Source organism: Podarcis cretensis (genome assembly GCF_951804945.1).
Source record: "Podarcis cretensis genome assembly, chromosome: 8".
Taxonomy (NCBI): Eukaryota; Metazoa; Chordata; class Lepidosauria; order Squamata; family Lacertidae; genus Podarcis; species Podarcis cretensis.
The window spans coordinates 67180551-67205031 of NC_137177.1; the positions used below are offsets into that span (position 1 = coordinate 67180551).

The 24481-nt window shown below is 46.2% G+C and overlaps 1 protein-coding gene across 3 annotated transcripts in view; it reads left to right on the forward strand.

The window, feature by feature from the left end:
• The first annotated feature begins 16003 nt into the window (after nt 1–16003).
• CAMTA1 (calmodulin binding transcription activator 1) overlaps nt 16004–24481 on the forward strand; it is a 709235-nt gene continuing 700757 nt past the window's right edge. For 2 of the 3 annotated variants that reach the window (XM_079986722.1, XM_079986724.1), the window contains exon 1: nt 16032–16201. In XM_079986722.1, coding sequence (XP_079842848.1) covers nt 16177–16201 — 25 coding nt within the window. In that variant the 5' untranslated portion in view covers nt 16032–16176. Of the gene's footprint in view, nt 16202–24481 lie in introns of all 3 variants that reach the window. The other variant, XM_079986723.1, reaches the window with a different exon arrangement.

Here is a 24481-nt window from a genome sequence, read left to right on the forward strand (position 1 = left end):
AGCCCCCATAAACTAATGTGAACTAGGCAGGGAGGGTGGATGACGTGCAAGAGGAGAAGAAAGGCAGAAATACTCAGCTCCTATCTGGCCTTAGTCTCTTGCATCAGGGAAGTGTTTTTCCTGGGAAAAATAGAACCATTGATATTAGAGACTTCCAGGCCAGGGACGTGGGTGGCGCTGTGGGTTAAACCACAGAGCCTAGGACTTGCCGATCAGAAGGTTAGCGGTTCGAATCCCCGTGACGGGGTGAGCTCCTGTTGCTCGGTCCCAGCTCCTGCCAACCTAGCTGTTCGAAAGCACATCAAAGTGCAAGTAGATAAATAGGTACCACTCCGGCGGGAAGGTAAACGGCGTTTCCATGCGCTGCTCTGGTTCACCAGAAGCAGCTTAGTCATGCTGGCCACAGCTTAGTCATGCTGACTGTCATGCTGTACGCCGGCTCCCTCGGCCAATAAAGCGAGATGAGCGCCGCAACCCCAGAGTCAGTCACGACTAGACCTAATTGTCAGGGGTCCCTTTACCTTAACCTACCTGGCCTTAGTCTCTTGCATCAGGGAAATTGTGTTTTTCCTGGGAAAAATAGAACAATTTATATTAGAGACTTGCAGGCCAGGATAGGTCTCTGGCTTTCAAACGTTGCTTCAGAGCTGCTGTCTGCAGGAAAGGGTGAGATGCTGAAAGACCAGAGGTGGGCAAATGCTGCCCTTGTCTTCAAAAGGAGGCAGGGGAGGTAGATCTGGGAAACTTTAAACCAGGCAACTTGACACTGATACTGGGCAAAATTATTGAGCAGATTATTAAGTGGTCGGTCTGTGGGCCTTTAGAGAAGAATGCTTACTAGGAGTAGCCAGCCTGGACATATCAAAAGTAGGTTATGCCAGACAATTCGTGTCCTGCGGTTCTTGTTTTTTTTTTGACAGACTTCCTCGTCTGATGGATCATGGGAATGCTGCAGACATCGTGCATCTTGATTTCAGTGAAGCATTTTGCGAGCTGCCCTATTATGCCATTGACAAGAAGACAAAATGCGGGCTGAACGGAGCAACTGCTTGGTGGATCCGCAGAGGGCTGAAGAGCTGTTTCCAGCAAATGATCATGAATGGCTCTGCATCAGCCTTGATGGAGGTCTTGAAGGGAGGGCCATAGGGATCCATCATAAGCCCTGCGCTGTTCAACATTTTATAAATGTGGGGTGCTTATCCAATTTGCAGGTGATGTGAAACTGGGGCTGATAAACACCACACTAGACAGACTCAGGATTCAAGATTATCTTGACAGGCTGGAGAGCTGGGCCGAAACCTACAAGATGAAATTCAGCAGAGATAAATGCAGTGCAATATTTTTTCTAGAAAAAGAGGTGCTGGAGCTCACCACGAACTTCTCCCTCGCTCTCTTACAGTGGCAATGGCACCCACCTGAGAGGTGCTCAGAGCTGAACTCTGGTGAGCTCCGGTTGAAAAAAGCCCCAAATAAATGTAAAGTTTTAAAAATATATATAAAGGTAAAGGGCCCCTGACCATTAGGTCCAGCAGTGGCCGACTCTGGGGTTGCGGCGCTCATCTCGCTTTATTGGCTGAGGGATCCAGCGTACAGCTTCCGGGTCATGTGGCCAGCATGACTAAGCCGCTTCTGGCGAACCAGAGCAGCGCACGGAAACGCCGTTTACCTTCCCGCAGGAGCGGTACCTATTTATCCACTTGCACTTTGACGTGCTTTTGAACTGCTAGGTTGGCAGGAGCAGGGACCGAGCAACAGGAGCTCACCCCGTCGTGGGGATTCAAACCACCAACCTTCTGATCGGCAAGCCCTAGGCTCTGTGGTTTAACCCACAGCGCCACCCATGTCCCTTAAAATATATAAAACAAACAAACAAAGGCATGATGAACATTGGATGGGGTTCAGTAGTACCTGTGAGTAGGATCTTAGGCTGCTTGAGCAGGAACAGAGAACACAAGAAGTGACTGCTCTCTTCTGCACCGGTCAGCAGAGTGCCCTTAGAGTCCTTTGTCCAGTTCTGCGTGCCACGTTTGAAGAAGGACATTGACAAATTGGACTGCATCCAGGGAAGGGTGACAAGGATGGACTGGGGTCTAGGAACCAAATTAGAATACGAGAAATGGTTGAAAGCGTTTGGAGAAGAGACAATTAAGGGGAGACATGATAGCAGCCTTCAAATATCTGTTACACGGGAGATGGAGATGATATTCTCTTTGCTCCAGAGGGCAGGAGGACTAGAATGGATGTCTGAGAACTGCAGGGAAGCAGATTTCAGCTAAGCAACAGAATCTTATCAGTAATAAGGCAAGAACTAACCAGCAGTGGGACAATCTACCAGCTGCTCTCCCTCGCTAGGAGTATTGAGTCAAAGCCTAAGAACATAAGAAGAGTCTGCAGGATCAGGCTGATGGCTCTTCTAGTCCAGCATCCTGTTCTCACAGTGGCCAACCAGATGCCTGTGGGAAGTCTGTAAGCAGGATCCGAGCACAACAGTACTCTTCCCCCCAGTGATTTCCAGCAACAGGTATTCAGAAGTACAGTAGTACCTCGGGTTACAGATGCTTCAGGTTACAGACTCCACTAACCCAGGAATAGTACCTCAGGTTAAGAACTTTGCTTCAGGATGGGAACAGAAATCGTGCGGCGGCAGTGGAAGGCCCCATTAGCTAAAGTGGTACCTCAGGTTAAGAACAGTTTCAGGATAAGAACGGACCTCCGGAACGAATTAAGTTCTTAACCCGAGGTACCACTGTATTTATTGCCTCTGACTCTGGAGGCATCCCACAGGCATCATGACTAGTAGCTGTTGATAGCCTTCTCCTCCTCTGTGAATCTGTCCAATTCTATTTTAAAGCCATCCGAGTTGGTGGTCATCAACTCACTGCAGAGTTAAATTCCATAGTTTATGCGCTTCATGAAGGACTTTCTTTTGTTTGCCACTCTATTCTGCCTTGCTCAGACCACGACTGGAATACTGTGTCTGATTCTGGGCACCACAATTTAAGAAGGATGTTGACAAGCTGGATCGTGTGCAGAGGAGGGCAGCCAAGATGATCAAGGGTCTGGAAACTAAGCCTTATGAGGAGCGCTTGAAGGAGATGGGTATGTTTAGCCTGGGAAAGAGGAGACTGAGAGGAGATATGATAGGCATCTTCAAATATCTTAAGGGCTATCACATGGAAGAGGGTACAAGGTTGTTTTCACCTGTCTGGAGGGTAGGACTCGAATCAATGGCTTCAAGTTACAAGAAAGGAGATTCCGGAAAAACTTTCTGACAGTAAGAGCTGTTCAACAGTGGAACAGTCTCTCTCGGGAGGTTGTGGACTTCCTTTCCTTGGAGGTTTCTAAGAAGAGGTTGGATGTCCATCTGTCACGGATGCTTTAGCTGAGATTCCTGCATTGCAGGGGGCTGGACTAGATGACCCTTGGGGGTCCCTTCCAACTCTACCCTTCTATGATCTGTCCTGAATCTCCCAAAATCCAGACCATTGGATGCACATGAGTTGTAGTGCAGCAAAAGAGGGGAGGGGAAAGCTTTTTATATCCTCTTCCTTGATGCTTTTATTGTATGCTGCATTGCGGACTCTACTTTGAGCAGGGGTTGGTCGTGATGATCTCCAGATGTCTCTTCCAGTTCCATAACATGATTCCGTGTCCTGCTCCGCCAGCTGCCTGCTGATCTCCTCAGCTTGGCCCAGCTTCGTTTTCTGCATTACTGTTTCTTCCTGCCAGGCTCTGGGGCAGTTGAGTAATGGTCCCCCATGTAATGTGGGCAAGCGGAAGCTGTAAAAATGGGTGTCGGAGTATTACCTGTCATCAGAGCCCATCGCATCTTGCAGCCTCTCCTAATGGGCTGACATATATCTTAAATAAGAGGATGCAGGAGAGTGCCGAGAGCCGCAGAGCTAACCATCGCAGAGCCTCGGTCTCTTGGCACGGCTGATGCATAAACAAGGCCCCTCCACTAAACAGTCTGTATTTTCAAGGTCTTTTAGCAACCTGGGGAAGAAATCGCCCCTCCTGCCCGCCCATCACTCTCGTTTCTCCTGTCTAAGCAGATGAATTGCACCAAGTACTTGGACTGTGACCCTTTGCATGGAACGACGGAGGGACTTTGGGAAAGGAACCTGCTCACATTTCTGCTAAAAATGTGGGACTCCTTTTAAACGTTTCCTCACCCCCCGCTCTGGGTTCCATTTCAGATTTTCTCCGTTTGCTTATTTGCTGCATTTATAGACCATCTTTCTGCTATGGCACCTGGTGTGGTTCTTTTGAGTTATTCTTTTTTTGCAGTGCCAAAGACTAGATAGATAGATAGATAGATAGATAGATAGATAGATAGATAGACAGACAGACAGACAGACAGACAGACAGATTCAAACAGCTGCACAGTAAAAGGAATGCATTCTTTCTGCATATGCTGTCTACATTGCAGATTTGTGCACAGGAAAATTAAAAAAGTTGTGTACAAGTAATAATAATTGTTATTATTAATAATAATACAACAACAATTGTGTACAAATAATTTGTGTACAATAAAAAGGAAACTAATTAGGTGCCAGTTGTGTAGTGGTTGGGGGTAGTGGTGGGTGGCTGAACTTTGGGGTTCTTGGAGGGACCCCTCCCCCCCAATTCTCCAGGCATTACATTGAGATCATGCACACCTAGTTCAAGAGATGCCTGGCATCTCAACTTGAGGCTGGCTGCTTTCCCAGAGGGCCGACTCAGGACACTTTGCCCCCTTCCATACAGAAGCTGGCTGGGCTGGTAGCTGACTCTCACAACAACATTGGCACGTGGGCTAGAATTTCAGAAGGCAGAAGGTTTTTTTTGCTTCTCTTGACTAGGAAGTCAGCACAGCTTCCGCTCTTGATGGAGACTCAACTCTGGTGCTAGTTTGGTAACTGAGAAACTTCCTTTGCCAAGGCTGTAACCCTCAATCAGTCACTAGGGTGAAATCCTGTTGTTCTTAAAAGGAGCTCCCCTCCTTCTGCAGAATTCTTTAAAAAAAAAATTTAACCATTTCAACATAACAAATTATCAAAACAAATCATCTTCATTAACCCCCCATTTTTATTTTCCCTTCCACCTCCCCAACAAACCCTCCCTCCCCCCTATGACTTTCCTCAGCTCTTCTCTCTGATTTCTGAACCAGTGTTAACTTCTGCATATTATAAAATTGTATACATCCTTATATTATCTGTCTTAACCCTCAATAAATTTGTGTATATTTATTCAAAACCTGCCAAGGAGTCCAGTTTATTTTGTTGTCTTTTAAAGTAATTTGTAAAAGGTTCCCATTCTTCTTTAAAGTCACAGTTGTCCTTGTCTTGTAGTCTGCATGTCTATTTCGCCAGTTCTGCATAGTTCATCAGTTTCTCTTGCCACTGTTCTTTTCTCGGAGTTTCTTCATTCTTCCATCCTCCTTCTGCAAAATTCCAACTGTTTCCCCCAGCCCCTTCAGCTGCACAAGAACATTCCAATTCGTGGTTCAACTTAACCCAGCAGGGTGGCCTGTCGGGGCTGGTCAGCTTGCAAAGGAACAGCAACACTCCATCCATTTCTTCGATTCTTACTCTGCTGCTTGGTTGAAGCCCTCGAAGGGGCTCACAGTCAAATAATGAATTATGGAACTCCAACAGGAAGCAGTGATGGCCACCAACCTAGATGACTTTAAAAGAGGATGAGACAAATTCATGGAGGAGAGGGCTGTCAACGGCCATGGCAGCTATGCTCTACCTCCACAGTTGATGGCGCCATGCTTCTGAATGCGAATTGCTGGAAACCACAGGAGGGGAGAGCAAGTATTGCTCTTGAACTTTGGTCCTGCTTGTGGGCTTCCCATGGGGGCATCAGGTTGGCCACTGTGAGAACAGGATGCTGGACTAGATGAGCCATTGGCCTGATCCAGCAGGGCTTTTCTTGTGTTCTTATGCCAATCAAACAAAACACCCAATGGAATAAAAAGACATGTTTTCAACCAGCTTTTCATAGTGACAACACACCCCTGTAAGGGAGGAAACCAGAAACCAAGCTCCTATAACCTTGATGCAAAATTCCCCAATAAAAACTCATTCAGGGAGCTTGCAGATCTTCTCTGCTTTAGTTTAGCATTGCAGGGGCTCGGACTGGATGGCCCTTGGGGTCCCTTCCAACTCTACAATTCTATACCAAGGAATGCGGGTGGCGCTGTGTTCTAAACCAGCAAGCTTCTTGGGCTTGCCCATTGTAAGGTCAGCAGTTCGAATCCGCACGATGGGGTGAGCTCCCATTGCTTTGTCCCAGCTCCTGCCAATTTAGCAGTTTGAAAGCATACCAGTGCGAGTAGATAAATATGTACCACTGCGACGGGAAGGTAAATGGTATTTTCATGGGCTCTGGCAGTTGTCATGGTGCTCCGTGCGCCAGAAGCGGCTTGGTCATACTGACCGCATGACCTGGAAAGATTTCTGCAGACAAGTTCTGGCTGCCCTGCATCCCATAGTAGAATTTGACTGGACCTAACTGTCCAGAGGTCCTTTACCTTTACCAATTCTATGATTCTATGATCCAGGAACTCCAGAACTCTGAAGAGAACACAGTGTTAGGAGTGAGTCCAGGATGGGTAGGTGGGTGGCATTGTGGTCTAAGCTACTGAGCCTCTTGGGCTTGCCGATCGGAAGGTAGGCAGTTCAAATCCCCGCGACGGAGTGAGCTCCCATTGCTTTGTTCCAGCTCCTGCCATCCTAGCAGTTCGAAAGCACGCCAGTGCAAGTAGATAAGTAGGTACTGCTACGGCAGGAAGGTAAATGGCATTTCTGTGTGCTCTGGCTTCCGTCACGGTGTTTTCATTGCACCAGAAGCAGTTTAGTCATGCTGGCCAAGTGACCCGGAAAGCTGTCTGTGGACAAATGCCAGCTCCCTCGGCCTGAAAGTGAGATGAGCGCCGCAACCCCATAGTCTCCTTTGACTGGACTTAACTGTCCAGGGGTCCTTTACCTTTACCTTTACCTTTACCTTTACCTTTACCTTTACCAGGATGAGTGGGACGTTCTTGACCTGTTCTCAGTTGCTTCCTCTTTCTGTGACTTTTTAGCCAGCTGCCTAGGAAATAACACAGGTTTTCCTTGGATGACTCACAGGATACATCAACCTTCTCCAATCGGGTGCCCTCCAGATATTTTGGACTAAAAGTCCCACTGGCCCCTGGACAAAACCGCTGTCAAATGATCTAGAGGGCACCAGGTTGCGAAAGTCTAGCCTCCAGAGAATGGTCAAGAACTATTGGTTGGAAGGCTGGTGGGGAAGGTTACATGCTGGCAAGGAGCAGAGAGAGTGAGGAGAAGAAATCCAAGGTGCTGTGTTTACTGAAATGTCAGCTGTGTCAGAAAGTACCTGCCACATACAAAGAAAGATCACAGAGAAGGAGATTCTTGCCAGGTATTGCCTCTTCCTCTCTGCAGCTAATAGTTGACCAATCCACCTGCCCCTCCATGTCTTTGTAAAAAATCCCCACATCTGCCTCTCCAACAAGGTTTTCTACCCTTGCTCTGTCCCAGGCTGCAATATTTAATATTTAACCATCTTTATTCAGTAAATAATTGATGCGCTTGTCTCAGCAACCTCAGATCAGCAGCCGGCTTTATTGTTGACAACAGGGAAATGTTCTCCTGCTGTCCTTAACTGTTTGTTACATATGAACTTTGGGTCTCTGGATATATGAGAGTATCTCTTCCCGGTCCCAAGGCCACACACCTGGCTGCTCCAGCTCTGGGAGATGTGGGTGCTGGGAGGATGAGTGCCTGGCCCTGGAGGACACACAAGAGGAGAAGCAGGTGGGCAGCCCAGCAGGTGGAGAGGGGAGGAGCTCGGCCCACACCTGAGCCATGAGCCTGGAGGAATCAGCAGATCTGTAGTACAAAGCAGAATCCTATGGGCATCCTGCAGTACTCCCCTCTGGCCACTTTCGGCTATGGCGCTGAAGAGCAGGCAGAGAGCAAACAAGCAGGCTTCTCCTGTTTGTGCCTGGGCTGATACCACAGTGGTGCAGACTCCCCCATTCAAAACCTTTAAATCATTACTGGGAGGCAGAGAAGCAGTTGCAAAGGAGTGTGGGGCTTGGGCTGATACCAAGGGGTCTCTCTCTATTTGCCATTCCTTTCTGCCCTTTTTTTTTGAAGATAGAGATGCATACCCTTCACCATTTCTCTGATGAAAATAGGGGCATCCTATTCTATTATTATTGCTATACCCCGCCCATCTGATTGGGTTGACCCAGCCACTCTGGGTGGCTTCCAACATATCTAAAAACATAATAAAACATTAAACCTTTAAAAACCTTCCCTATACAGGGATGCCCTCAGATGTCATCTACAGGTTGCATTGGTACTTATGTCCTCGGCTCGGGGGGGTCGCATAACTCTATATCTTCCAACATTTCTCTGATAGAAACAGGGACATCTTAAGGAATAGCGAGACGTTCCAGGATCAAATCAGAAACCAGGACGGCTTCTGTAAATCCGGGACTGTCCCTGGAAAATACGGACGCTTGGAGGGTCTGGAGATGTCTCCTATGAAAGATTAAGAACACAGTGCAGACTCGGGGACCTTGAGAGGCGACAAAGGCTCATTCCCAGCACCCTGTGATATATAAAAGCACCTGCTGCTTTCCACTCCGCTTTGAGTGATAGGCAATTCCAGGGTGGCCTTTCATATGGACATATCAGCACTTGTTTTTAAGCCCAATGCAAACCGCTGCTTATCTGCTGTTGCCTGAATGGCCATATCTCCTGCCTCCCCGCCACCCACCAACACGGCTCGACAGGCATCCTTCCCACAAAACTATCACCTCAAAGGGAAGCAAGTTCTCTGGGCTGGGCTGAAAATGAGCAGCAAGTCTGCATTTACATTGGACTAAGAATGAAAGCGTTTGACCTTGGCACTAAAAATCTTGCTTTTGAGCACTGAGAGGGAAATGCACTTTTTTAAAAAGTAACATCTGAACTGTCCCCCACCCCCCTACTGCAGCTCCTTTGAGATGGCACCCCCCACAAGTCTGACATGCCTGCCTTGGGAGAGGGATTTGTTGTGTAAACCGCAACAGATGGATAAGCCAGAAAGTGTGAGTGGAGACTCCCAACTTTGTCATTGCACCATCTAAATGGAATCCTTTTTGTTTTGTTTTCCTCATGGATGTTCCGTTTACTAAACCTCCATAGCAAGTCTCTGAGAAGCACCCACTCTTCCCTTCTCATTTCTGCCATGTCATCACATTAACCCAATTAACCAAGCTTATCCTACAGCTGCCACGGAATGACAATGAGGAACAGGGGGCGGCCGGCGGGGGGGGGGGGTATCTTTAAACATTTTAACCTTTCCAAGAAAAGAAACTGAACAAGTAAACTAACACAAACAGCCTCTCTCTCTCTCTCTCTTCATTACTCATTTGATGAAACAGCAGAGTCCTTCCTTTTTGGGCACCAGGAAGCAGGCAGGTATTTAACCGGTTGCCTACATAAGCTCACGACAAAGTGGAGCCATTGCATACATGCAGGCAAATTCTAGATCCTGGTCCAAACCAGTCCATGCATGGAACCAGAATGAAACAAGACCTTCTCTCCTGCCCTTGAAGAAACTCAGGACTGGCCTCAGCACATGGTGGGGCAGATCCCCCAATGCAGCCCATTTAGAGAGTCTGCAGAGTTAGGAAATCTGATGCCTGCCCCCAAATTGGTCACCCCCCCCACTCTAGACCCTCTTTCACCAGAGCAGCAAAAGGGGCAATGAGCTGAGCTAGGACCTGGGAAGGGCCAGGGTTCAAGTCTTCAAGCAGCCATGAAGCACACTGGGTGTCCTTGGGCCAGTGTCTCTCAGCTCAGCTTGACCTACCCCACAGGGTTATTGTGATGATTAATCGGGGGGGGGGGGGAAGAACCATATATGCCATGTTGAGCCCCCTGGAGAAAAAGGTGGGATATAAAAGCGATAAAATAAATAAAAACAAACTGTGGGCGACTCCCTGCAAAAAGAAAGCGAATATAGAAGGCAAAGGGCAGGTTTTTAATGTTAGTTCTCTACTGGCAAGGTATTTATTTTTGCAAAGGAAATTTATATGGTCTCATTTTTCCTACCACCACCTCCTCCTGAGTTCAACTCACTGAGCTCCCAATTGCTTTGAGAGCAGATTTTCCAGACTGAGTCCACCGCCGTCTCTGGGCGCAGTTCTGACTGTCACTTCAAACAGGGGAAGCGAATTCTCGTTTGATCTCCTGACAAACAAGCTGGACGATTTCCATCTCCGACTGTCTGTCTTCCCTCCCTCTGCACCCCTCCCCAAATTTGCTCCAGTCATCAGCACAAATAATAATAAAAAAAGCCATGAAAACCAACAGGTCGTTGAGAAAGGGAAGCTCGTTCTCCAGAGGCGCGGAAGGGAAGCGATCCCTTTTGAGCGTTTAGTCACACACATCAAAGGAAACAAGCGTTTCCATCTTCATTTGCATTGTGAAGGCATTTGATGTGGTCCAGTTCCAAAGGCTCCACTTGAGGAGGCAGCAAGTGCCTTTGACATCGCTGGGGAGCAAAAAGCAGCCAGGCAAGGAGAAGGAGGAGAAGTGGGAGATGGCCCAGCAGTGCCAAGGCACTCTGCATCTCCAGAAAAGGACAGAGCAATTTGCTTCGTTACCGGGGGGACTCATCGAAGCACAGATTCCTTGACATCTGCGATGGGAATGCTGGATTGGCGCTGATTCTTCAGCTCTTGAAACGAAGGCAGTTTTAATCGCTGCCCTAAAAAATAAAATAAAAATGCACTGACTGTTTTCTACTCTGGAACAAGCTCTGTAAAATGTGGCTCCTTACTAGGGAACGCTGGTATGTTGAGTTTTTTTATTTTATTTAAAATAGGATAGATAAAAAAAAGCCATTCTTCACACAGCACATAGTGAAAGCATGGTTTTGAGTCAAGGACCCTCCACCCGCATAGGATTATAATAAGACACACAGACACATTATTTTAGGTTAATGGGCAAAATTAGGCCACAGCTTTTATTGGTTACAGCATGTGAGTAGTATTGGCTTTGGCACTGGATGAAACAGCAATACCAGACTCCACCCTGGACAGCCGGGAGTCATATCAGGGTTAACAACCAATGGGAGGAACTTGTTGATGCAAATACAACTGGAAGTTCCCCCATGACGTCACCAGAGGTCGTGCCATGGCCCTAGCCACCAGCAGGGCATTGGACAGGATCCACGACCACCGGATTCCTTTAACGGAATACCCAAAAGAGGAGGGGTAGATGATGGCACATACCCAATCCTCCAACACAGCACGCTCCCACAGGTGGCAGTGATGGCCACCAACTTGTATGGCTTTTAAAGAGGATTGGACAAATTCATGGAGGAGAGGGCTGTTGATGGCTGCTAGCCATGATATCTATGCTGCGTCTCCATGGTCAGAGGCTGTAATGGTCCTGAATGCCAGTTGCTGAAAACTGCAGGAGGCGAGAGGGCTCTTGGGCTCAGCTCCTGCTTGTGTTCTTCCCAGAAGAAGCGTCTGGTTGGCCACATGAGAAAAGGAGGGTGGGACCAAATGGGTCTTTGGTCCAACAGGTCTCTTCTTACATTCTTTTGAAGTCCCACATGCCCCCAATTGGATGGCTCAGCCTTAGGCAGAGGAGAAGGACCATGGCAAGATGTGGCACATGTACATGCTCGGGATTCTGGGAACTGTTGTTCATCTAGGCACACGCAACCTCTTCAGGTGAGGTGTTGACTTCATCACAACCCTCTCTGAACAGAATGTGCCCCAGAAGAACTCCATACCCTCCAACATTTCTCCAAAGAAAATAGGGACGTCGATGATGATAATAATACTACTACTACTCTGGGTGGTTTCCAACACATAATAAAACTATACAGGGCTGCCTTCAGATGTCTTCTAAGGGTTGTATAGTTATTTATCTCCTTGGCTCAGGGGTCACAGAACTCCATACCTTCCAACATTTCTCTGATGAAAATAGGGATGTCCCAACATACCCTCTGACATTTCTCCAGTGGAAACAGGGACATCCTAAGGAAAAGCGGGTCCTTCTGGGATCAAATAAAAAACTTTACAGCTTCTGTAAAATTAGGGTGTCCCTGGAGAATCGGGACACTTGGAGGGTAAGGAACTCAGCAGGAACTTCCATGTCCTGCACTGGAGGCATAAAGCCATCATGGCAGAACAGCCGAACTTTTGTCAGCTGGCCTATCATTAGTGATCTCTCAGGGAACCCCAGTTAAAGATGCCTCTTAATACAAGAGACATTGAGCACCATGAACTGTGAAAGCTTTGAAACAGAAGGTTCATGATTAAATAGATTCCCCAGCCTTCTCAACTTCCCCAGCAAAGAGATTCAGACAAAGCAGGAATGGCAAAGAGATTAAAATTTGCTTCCTCACAAGAGACATGACCAGCTTCCCTATTCTTTTAATTTTTTTTAGCCCTATTAGAAACTAAGATGTCAAAGAGGAGGCTGCAGAACAAATTAATACAGTAAACTGCAATTAATCACCTGCGCTAGATTGTATGCATTCAAGAATTCAGCAAGATTTTAAGAATTAAACAGCTGCGCGGCTTGAAGGGGAAAAAAGTAGAAAGTTAATCTATCATTAAAATCAGTTCTCATCCTGGAGTGTAGCCAGGGTTTTGCCGATCTGTTTGAAAAAGGCCTGAGGGTAATCTTGGGAATGGCAGACCAGCAAGCCTGACTTTAGAACCAGGTAAATTAGCTGCAAAAAATAATTAAAGATGGCATGGTATGATAGGGGCAAAGCAGCAGGGCTTCTGCAAAGGGAAAAGCTTTGCCTCTCCAGCCTAATAAGATTCTTTGAGGGAGCCAACAACGCAGCGGATAAAGGGCTGCTGGCAGATAAAATTTATTAGACTTTTCAAAAATCTTTGATAAAGTTCCTCACAAGAGGCTATTAAGAAAACTAGGTAGTCATGGGGTGAGAGGTAAAGATCTGTTATGGATTAGAAACTGGCTAGGAGATCGCCAGAAACAAAGCAGGAATAAATCTTCGATGGGCAGCAAAAGGAAGAGATTAATAATGAGGTACTCCAAGTATCCGGAGTCTGACGGCTGGTTCTAAATATATGAATATGTTATGAAAGCAAGTTGTTAAAATCACATCAGCTTTGCAATGAAGAGTATTCTGCTGGTGCCTAGCCAAGCTATTCCTAAATTTATGAAATAAAGTATATGGGGATGTTATTAGGCAAATTTCTGTTTGTGTGTAAAGGTGCAAGCTATGGTATTACACAGGGTTCTTCAGCAGGGAGATGGTATTGCTCCAGGTTCCCTACTTTCATTGTCACTTTCCTGGTGAGGAGAGTAAACTGGGACTTTATAATGTTAGGTGCCACCCCAATTTCTGGGGAATGAGAGATTCCAGGGGTTCCAAGTGGTTTTCCCCAGGGCTTGGTTTCCTTGGAATGAAGGTCAGTGGAGTCTGTGGTGTTTTTAGAATGTATGGATTTATTTGCACAACCTGTGCAGAGGATGGAGGGGCTCACAGCATTAATGCCACAGCAGAACTTGCTTTTCTTTTAGGTTTCCAGAGAAGCACCAAACCCAGCTTTGGATCCAGCACGGAGCAAGATAAGGCTGTGTCTCCCGCTTCCAGCATCAGCCCAGCTCTCTCTCACATATTCCCATGCACAGCCCCTTGGGTTTTTCTTTTTTTCCATTCTAGGATAAGGTGGCATCCCACCTGGTGAGGTGAAAAAGACACACCCATTTATCTCTATAGAAACTGAGCAACGTCTTTGGCTATATTCAATTGCCATACTTAACTTGCCAGCCAAAGCCTAAATTACCTTGACAAAGGAATTGGTTTGGCAGGCTTCCTCTTATACATTCTAGTGTTGGCAGCTTCAAGACTGCAGGTTTGGAAGGAACCCATGGTATCATCTATACTGACCCCTCCAAACTCGTAAGGATAATATTTCCTTTCTTACACATAAGGCTCTTCCTCTCCCTACCTCCCCCATGCAGCTAAGACTATTATGAAGGGGGAAATCAGCCTGTGAGAGAAGAGGAAACCAAGAGACAACAAGAGTTTATGTCGAGCGAGGGGGTACAGCAGGGCTCAGCAGTATATATATATATATCTCCCCATTTGGCCATGAGGTTCCCTGGGTGACCTCAGGCTGGTCACAACCTCTCAAGCACCTGTGGAGGCGTGCCTTGGATTTCACCTGGCATGCAACGAAATGTAGGCATGTTCAATGTAGGAGAGACTGAGCCAGGTCAAACTGAGCAGGAAAAACAAAAAAGCCTCTGGTGCACAGTGGATTTTGAAGGGGATATTCACTGAGACCTTTCACAAGCACCACAGGAGAAAATGGCAGGGAACCCTGGGATAGAGATAAGTTTCTTTCACTCTTCCATAGAACCCCGTGGGCTCATGCAATGAAGCTGAATGAGGAAAGACAAAAAGAAGGACTTATTCACATATTGCAGAGTTACAGCTATGGAGTTATCTACGCAATATTGATGTTACAATGAATATGATTTCCCAGCTTTTGAAGTACAGAAAACTGAAAAACATCTGTTGCAACTATGCACCCATTCCTGTGGCATAAAATATAAACATATTAGGGCTGCAACTTTAATAAATAGGGCAGATTTATCTATTAAAATATGTTTTGAGCCACTAAAAAGGTACTTGGGTTAAAAAAATCCAAAACTTTAGTTTGAAAGTTTCCTGTACAGTATAAAGCTTGCAGGACCAGGAGGTGCTTGGCAGCGGGCTCCTGAAATTAATAATGGTTGTACAGTATTACCACTACCACTTTCTGTCCTAAATGTATGCTTTTAAATTTAATTAATCTTTGCAACAATTATAATGGTGATAATACTAACAGCCGTCCTAACATTATCATTTTTAAATGGAATAGTTGCTATAACAATAAAAAATTATAATTGCATCAGTAAAAAATTGTAATTGCAACAATGAAATTAATCAGCGCAGTAATAAGAAAAACAGGCACAGTAATAAACAGATAATGCAATTAACACAAAGCATAATTAATTAATTAATTAATTAATGGATTAATAACGATATTTTTATTTGCTTGTTGCAAATAAGGACCCATGCACACACAAGCCCCTCCAGAATCCAGCAGAACAGCCAATGATGGCAGGGACCAAGGGAGATCCTCCAATCGGACAGAGATCTGGACACTATCAACCATTGAAGCAAACCACTGAGAGGACCCCTCGGTCAATCAGAACTGGGGAATCGCTCCGCACCCCCTCCATTGGTCACAGTGCCCCTTTTGCGCCTCCGCCAATCAGAGCCTTTGTTTAGGGTTAACAAGGCGAGCAGGGGCGTGGCTGCCTGTCAATGCCAGCTGACCAATAGGAGCGCGCATCGGATTCCAGCCCCCGCCTTCATTCTCCCTCTCTGCTCCCTTCTCTCCCTTTGGGACGCGGCTCCCTCCCTCCCTCCGGCGTCGCGCTTCCTCGCCCTATTCGCTGCCTCGCATTTGCGTCACGGTTTTTCCCCGCCGCATCCATCCTAACGCCCTCATTTGGCACGGTTATTGGCTGAACCACCTGCCATCAACCCTCTCCGCACCTTTCTAGAGTCTGATTGGCTACTCTCCCTACTCTAGAGAGTCCCTCTGCCTCTCCCCGCTCCTTTCATCATGGCCGCACTAGCGCCTCTGATGCGCCTCCCTCCTCTTCTCTCGCCCACTCGCCGACTTAGTCGCCCATAGGCCGGCGACGGTGCCAGTCAGGCCCATCCTCCCTTCCGGCTCGCCTCTGCTCAGCGAGGGTTGGCGGAGACAGGCATCAGTCCGCGAAAGGCCCAATGGGAGCGTCGCACTGCCTGTGAGGCGGCGGCTGGGGGGGGTGTCGGTTGGCTGGCCCGGTGTCGGAGGCGGCGGCGGCGAGGGGACGCAGGCAGGCAGGCAACAACGGCGGCAGGGGCTGGAGGTGGACGGCAGGGGGGTAACAACAGCGGCGACGGCAGGGGAAAGAAGTGGGGGGGCCTGAGAGAGAGGGAGCGGAACCGGAAATAGGTCGGCAGGAGGAAGGGGCGGGGGCAGCAGGCGGTGGCGGCAACGGCAGCGGCGCGCGCGCCTGCCTGGATCCCGGTCGCGAGGAGGAGGCGGCGGAGGAGGATGTGGCGCGCGGAGGGGAAATGGCCGCCGAAAACAAGCCGGAAGGTGAGCTGTGAGGGATGGGAGGGAGGGAACCGAAGCGCCGGCAGGACAGACCCGGCTGGTTTCACTGACTGACGGAGGGGACGGCGGGAGGGTGGCCGGGAGGGCTGAGGGGACACGCGGCGGGGGCGCGCAGGCGGGGACGCGCGCGCGCGCGCGCAGGGGGAGGGCAGCCCCCTCCCTCGAATTCCTCTCCCGCCCCGCCGCCTCGCGCGCGCTTCCTCCGAAATTCTCCCAAACCAGCCCAACGAGGCGGTGTCTCGGCTCGGCGTCTCGGCTCGGTCTCCCGGCCCGAAAGTTTCGAGGAGCTGCTGCCGCTGCTGCTGAGGGGAGGGGTCGGCGGAGGGGGCAGCCTGGGGGCGGGGAATGGCCGGCCAATGGGAGAGGGGGGGCGAGGAGAGAGGGGGCGCGCGCGCGCGCGCAAACCCCTCCCCCGCCTCTGCTCCTGGCGACCCTCCGGAATAGGATTCCGCCTCTCATTGCCTTGCACGACAAGTGAGGCGGCGGGTGGGGTGGGAAGAGAGAGAATCGGGGGGTCTTCCCTAGGCGAACGGGGGGTTTGTCCGTGGGGTGATGGTGATTGAGTGGGTGTCCGCCTTGAGCTGCAAGGAGAATGCTGGAGGGGCGCAAAAAGAGAAGAGTTCGGCGTGGGAACACAAAACACACATACACACGTCTGTGCCTCTTGTTTGTTAGGCTGGGGTGGGGTAGGAAGCAGCACTTTTAGGCAGAAATCAAAAATATTTGCCTTTAGGTGCCGAATACCTAAAAGAAAGAAAAGAAACCCCTAGAGGTGACGTCTGCCTGCTCCGTGGAGCGTGTTGGAGTTGGCATGTCCCGCGATTTGGGCTGGCTGGCCAGTTCTGTCAGTGCACTGTGATGACGTCCAAGTGAGGAGGGTTGGGTGGGTTAAGGTCCTGTGTGCTAAGAGAGTGGCTGTCTGGCAGCCGTGACATGCTCATACACCCCTGTGAACACCAAAGGCATAAGCAGCATCTTTCTCTGTGTGAGGATTGCAAGCGGACAAGCCCTGCCTTTGAACACATGGTTCACCTGCCAGGGTTTGCCAGGCAAAGGAGCGACAGAGCCACCTGTTCTCCTTGTCAGTGGAAAGGTCTGTGAAAGTCACTCTTTACATACTGGGGAAAGAGCACTGGCACTTTTCTCTCCAGTCTCTGGCACTGGAAGGTTGCGATTGCCCTCACTTCCTTTCGTATATTTAAACAGGACATGGGATTGGTGCCTTTTCGTGTTGGGATATTGCTGACCCACACAGTAATCTGCCAATGGCAAATGCAGGTGAAAGTGGGCATTTACTTGTCATTTTGGAAGATCCGTACCTGATTGCATACAAGGACACAGGCACTCTGCTGTACGTGTTGGTGGGGCAGGCCTGCTTACTGAAGGCAGGGTAAGGTTTGAGCCATAGTGAGGTCACAGCAGGTGTTGCTATTTGTGCAATTGGAGGGAAGGGATGTTTGACTTCTCCAGATGTAGGGAAAGAGAGGCATAATTTTGCCAGCTCTTTTGCTGGGCTGTGGTAAGATGTGGTGGAGTAAGGGGCAGGGGAAATATATACATCCAGCCTTTTTATGTGGGGATCCGGTTTGCTGTTGTCACTGACAAGGGCAAGGCCTTGGAACATTAAAAAATATAACCCTGTTGATCCTTGGTAGCTAGCATGGGCAGGGAAAAGTGCTGTGGTATGTGCATGATTAATATGTGCGTGAAAAAAACATCAATGTTGTGGACCAGAGAAAGAGGCAATGTTCTGGGCAGCCAAGGGCATGCCTTTAAAGGTAAGCTGGAGGCCAGGTCATCCTTTCTGTTGGTGGAGGTGGGTGGGAAACTGAATAAATTGAGTGGAGGACAGGGCCTTGCATCTCATGGCAGCTGAGGCATTACCATATTGTTCCAAATAGTCTATCCTCTGCTGCTGTTCAAGGAGAAGGTATGGTATTGCTGCTTGGAGGTGCAAGTGGAGGCTACAGCAGTGTCATGCACGTAGGTATTTGGCATGCACAAGTAGAGAGGCAGCCGTTTGTATAGAATAATGAATATGTGTGATTTAAATGTGTGCATGATAGCATTTTCGCCCTTATGTATGCTCCACGGGCCATCTCTGGGTAGCACAGGCACACCTGTGTGGCTGGACATTCGTCTCCCCCTCTCCGTATAGGGAAGTAAATAAATTTGATGGCATTTACCCAACTTTATGCTTAGGTTTGTAATTGACCCACATCTGCTTGTTTCCTTATGATGCTTCCCCTTGTTGCTTCCTCTCTGTGTTGTGGGCCTAGTGGGGCATGGGCTGGCTATTCAACCCTTGGTTTACTACCTCTTCTGCATCATGCTGTAAGACATCTGAGAGGGGACATGTATTTAATGGGGTTGATTGACTGCTTTCAATTCACCTTCACTTCTTGGCACCATTTTGTTTCTCCTGTATATACTTCAGTCACAGGTGCAATATGGCTTAATTGATGCTGAGCCATAACAATCTTAATATGCCTCCCTCACCTGTAGGCAGGTGTGTTGGTGCTATCCATTTAGGAACATTGGAAGCTGCCTTCTGTTGAATCAGACACTTGATCCATTGAGCTCACTGTTGTCTACACTGACTGGCAGTGGCTCTCCATGCCTGGAGATTCTAGGGATTAAACATGGGACCTTTCACATGCAAAGCAGGTGCTCTATCACTGAGCTACAGCTTTTTTTTTTTTGCCTTGCATTATGGGAAGGGCTGATCCTGCCAGTGTGTGTTCATTATAGGACAAACAACCACAGTGGCCCATGCAAAGTGAAAGCTGGGGCACATGCACCCAACTACCAGTGTTTCTTAGGGAAAGGGGCTAGGTATTCTAGGTGTGACTTTTCAAAATGGGGATTGGTAACCATCTACTACGGAGTAGTACTAGCTCATTAGTAAAGCACATGCTTTTCAGCAGGCATCTGGTTAAATAATCTTAAGTAAGAAGGTTTGGGGGAAACCTCTGTCTGCTGGAGACCTTGGAGAGCCCTTGTCAGTTGGAAATGGTGTAGATCATATTGAGCTAGATGGACCAGTGGGCTGTGGCTCAGTGTAAGGCAGTTTGAGATGTGGGAATTGCCATTCATAATAATATGCACACTCAATAAACATACCCAATGTGTGATGTTATCAACCATTCTTTCCCAGTAGTACAGTATTTTGCCTTCCTTCTTTCCTTCCATCCTGTTGTTGTTTATTACATTTGTATACTGGGCTTCAGCTGAAGATCCCAGGGCTGTTCACATGTGTGATGTGTGTACTTTTTTCTTGTGCAAATCAATCAATCTGTTCTAATGCTTCAAATATGTAAATGTGCATAACTTGTGTCTACATATCACCATCAGAAGGAATTGCTCAATGCATATCTTCCTTGCATATGTCCTTGTGTGCCTGTCTGTTAAAATATTTAGGCAATAATCCATGTGCATGCCATTTTCTTGGTGTAGGTTAGAATTATTTTGGTCCCACAGAATATTTGGAATGTCCAGTAAGCAGAGGAGTTTCCCTTGTTTTGAGTCAGTTTAGAGTTTGCTTTGGGGCATGTTGGTGCAGGTGAGATAACTGGTGTCAAAGGCCTAATATTCAAAGTAGTCTAAAAATGAGAATGGAAAAAAAAACCACCACCTGTGATTGGGATATGGTATCTGAGTTGCTACGAATCAATCTCAGGTGGCTCATTTTATGTATTACAAATTAGCATTCAACTTCTTTTTTGATTGAGAGCTAAAACTTTTAGCTAAACTAAAATAAAGTTGGTATGGTGCATGTCCATGCTTTAAACATTACTGCACAATGGGAGTGGTGTAGTAATTGAAATGGTGGCAGTAGTAATCAAGGACTCTAGCCAGGGATAAAATGAGGGATCAAATTGTTTGTTGTTTACAGCATTTTAAAGCAATAAATTTTATATTAAAATCAAATTGATTTTGTTAATGAATTCTGCACAAGTGTTTTGTGTGATGTACAAAAGTCTTATTGAGATGTCACCTTGGTCTTGGAATTAATTAAAGCTTAATAGGTAAAAAAAATGACTTGTGACGGGAAGAGGTAAAGCCTGTAACTTTTTGGTGAAGTTGCATGAAGAGAATACGGTTTTGAAAATCGGAACACGAGGCTTTTATTGCATAGCCACAAGGGGGTAGTGATGTACTGTCAAAGAAATTTGTAGTGTATTGGCTGATCCCTTTAAGAACATTTTAAATATACACATTGGGCTGGTATATATGAATGCTAACTCTGTGTGATATTTAATTTTTTTTTTTGCAAGTAAAGGTTTTCAAGGGTTAAACATGTCCTGTCTTTATATAGGCTGTGTAATGCTGGATGGTTAAATGTTCTTTTCTGTGCTTCTGTAGCCGTACCTGCGTACACTTGCGAAGGCATCAGTTGCAATCAAAGTTGTTGTTTTGCATATTGCATTTAGAACTTCAAAAGTACTAAGGTGGCATGAGGTGAGGTGGGAAGCTGTGCCCAAACCTTAACCATACGGATATGACAAGTAGGGGATGTTTACTCTTGAGATTAAAAAGCAGATTCCAAACAGCAAAAAAATAAACCATATGTGAATTGTTTTCTTTTTGTTCAAGGCTTTCATTCATTTGCATAACTTTGTCAGAAACATGCAACATCGCCTTTATTTGTACAGTGCTAGCAGGGCTGGAAAGCAACTTGAAATCTCTAGATGTAGTCAATGGGTTTTCAGTCGGTAGTGGTATCAAATGTTGCAGAGGACTTGCACCCAGTCAAACTGTTGTGGCTGGGTACTTGGGGCCCTACATGCTGGAATGGACTTTGGAGGTCTGAGGGAGTGAAATGACACATGTTCTCTTTCCTTACGGAGATGATGCTGAAACAGCATAGAATGTGATGTTAATATATGTTTGCCTTAATAATAGAGAAGGTGAAGAGTCTTTTTTTTTAACATAGTAGGTCAAAGGATGCCATTCAAAATCTTCCACCAGTTTTATAACTCTTGTGCTTTAAAATACCTCATTTGCAACTGCACATATTCAGCTAAACATGTACTGTAGTTATACAGTGACCCACATCTTTCCCCCATTCACAAAATTACTGACTTGAGCTCCCAAATTCATGGCTTCTGCATGTCCATTTGCTGTGCGCCGTGGAAGTTTCGGGATAATTGAGCTTGCGTGGGTGAGTAAATGGAGAGGAAGATGCTGGCTTTGCCTTCTAAGATGCGAATAAGCATTTTCCTCACGTAAAAGGTTGTTGATGTCCTGTTTTGGTACAGGCATTACTTGAGGTGAATGAATTTCATGTGGGCTAGTAGTTATAAGCCATAAAGTTGCTTGAATAGCGCTTAAAGCTTCATTCTTGTACAATGTTCAGGAAGTCTAGTTCTTTGGGGACTGCAACAGCTGTTAGTGTGTTGAGACGATTAACCTGCAAGGTCACTTGTTTCTCTGCTGCAGAAGGTCTGCTGTAAGCCTTGACTTGCACCCTGTTTAAGCAGGAAGGTGTCATGTAGTCTTGCCATGCCATGTGATAGTAGTGTTGTCATGTGATATTCACGCATTGGTGTTTAGAAATGTCTCTTCATGTATTGTCCTTCCTCAACTACATTCTTGGTCCTTGTCGATAGTAGATGTGAATGCTGGCATTTAAATTAACATTCAGAAAACTCTTGCTCATCATCAAACTCCTGTGAGCTCTCTGAGATTGCCATATTCCAAACTGCTTGATCCCCACCCAAAAAGGACATTTTACCTCCATTACTTTGTGTTTACTTTGTAAATTATTACATAATTTTAAAATGGGTTACACTGTCCTTTACAGTAGCTCAGATTGTTCTAGACATCCTGACATTAACTTGTTTTCCACTTAGTAAATATTTATTGTAATTTTAGTGAGCTGGCCTGTGGGTGGCCTTTCTCTCTTTCTTGGAGGGGGGGGGAATGGCAAAAATTCTTTTTTGCTTTGCTTAATCACATGATACTTAACCTCTGTCAAAAGTATAAAGGGAGCCATTTCTCTCCTTTAATGATTGTACAAAGACAAGTATTTCACTAGTGGTTTATAATTGGAGATGCTGTTCCGGTTAACTTATAAAACTTAATGTTTAATAATCTCTGGACTTAACTGCGTGTGAAATCAAGTGGGCTGACCATTCTCAGGTCTGAGAATCTGACTGTATTTTGTAAGCCATTGATGCACTCCCTAAGGCACCATGGATGAAGTGGAAAGCGCTGGTGCTAAGAAGGAAGTCATGTTTATCCATTTGTATTGAAGGGTGGCTGCCTCTTAACTGTTCTCTGCCACCCACAACAGGGGGGAATAAATGACAAGGGAAGGGTGTCATTCTCAGTGGAGGGTTTTAGGGATGTTCTTGTAGTACAAGAGTCTTGCCCCTGTTGTGAGAATGGTTTGAAGTTATGGTTGTTAAATTGTTTTCACCCCTTAGTATTTCAGTCCAGAGTGCTGTACTGTATGGCCTGGTGGCTCACTTGGGGTGATGATGTACTTCCTGGGGGTGATAATGTTACCAGAACACAAGCATGGAGAAATAGTCGTCTCCACCAGGGCAGATAATTCAGCATTTAAAACTCATTTCTCAAACTGCCAGCCATATTTCTGGAGTCAAAAAAGTGTGTGTGGATTTTGAAGTGTTAAGTATTCAAGTGAATATTTATAGCAAGGCATAGAATGGGGTTTGGGGGGGGGACCATGAACAGATTAGTTAACAGGTGAACACAGATAGCTGTGCTAAGTGGATTCTCTATTGTATAGATTTGAAATAGCTTCTTGCTGAGCTGCTTCTTGGTAAAATCAAGCATTTAATTTGAAAAATGAAGACCTTTGTGAAGTGTTAAAGCTAAGGGAAAATGTAGCCTGTGCCTATAGTTTAGGACTGGCAGTTATAAAACTTAATCTTCAGAGGGCTGGGGATTGGAACGGCATCTGATGATGTCTCTTGCAGAACATAGACATGTTATGATCTGATTTTAAAGAAAAGCATGTTGTTGTTTTTTGTGTAAAAAACCTCTCTGTCCAAAGGTCTTGCTCATGTTGGAGTTTGGACTTTGAAGGGCATTTCCTGTGGCCATCTACTTTGATTCTCTTGCTTGTAAAATGTACTGCATGACAGCGGCGGCTGCTGTTGAAGAACTGTTCTGGTTTTATTGACCAACCATAGGCTGGGGGCAGCAAATCATCAACAGAAAGATCTCTACTGTGGAATTTGCTATTAGTTCAGCTGGAAGCCTTAGCTGCCCCTGAGGTTTTCATACATGACTGGAATGGGAGCAGGGCTTTCAGCGTTTAAGCAACAAATGGCTGTTCTGGAATAGGGTTCACTTTAAAAATGAAATTGTGCCCCCTGTTAAATTCACAGATTTTCGTCACTTGTAGAAATATTAAGTAACCTCTAATTTTAAACTGATGGCTTCATCTAGAAGTGGACACAGATCAATTTTTGAGTATATTTAGAAATGTTACAAAATTAAAGGTTTAGTAAATAGGGAAGGAAACTTGGACTGGCAACTTTCCCCCAGGTTTTTTTTTAATGGAATGTGACTTTCGCTTTGCATTTTGATGCCTAGGAAACTGGGAAATACTGTAGTTGATAGTCCAGTCAGGTTTTGTCTTTTGGCTCCAGGCCCCGACAAAGATGCAAGGAAGCTTCTTGGTTCCAAAAGGTCACTGTAGGGAAAAGAACTGGAGAATTTCTGTGACCCATTGATTTATTCCAATATATCATTTTGAAATAACTGCAAGTGTATGGGTGTGTGTGTTTGTGTGGAAAGGACAAGTTATTTGCTAGTGATTATCAGGAAGCAAATGGGAATGAAAATAAGAGCGTACAGGTCTGTAAGGCTATTCTCTCCTGAGACCGGTATTATTTGGCCTAGTGCAACTGCATTTGAAATATGGGTTACTGTTCTGGTTGCTTCATCTCAAAAATGATAACTGCTCTTTCCCCTTTTTTCAAAAGGCAACCAATGCAATCAAAAGGTTTCAAGCACCTTTACTATGGGCAAAATATCGGGGGCTTTTTAGTTTAGAAGAAAAATGACTAAAAGGGGAATAATGGTTTTTAAAACTATGTAAAATGTAGAGAAAGTACAGATATATTTTTGTCCTAACTTGTAATACTAGAGCTTTGGGTTATCTAATAACTCAATGGCAGGAGATTCAAAACAGTTACAGGAAAAGCAGTTCACACAAACAGGAAGGCATAATAATGGTATGAAATTCAGTTGTGTGAGCCAGAAGATGTGGTGATGGCCATGGAC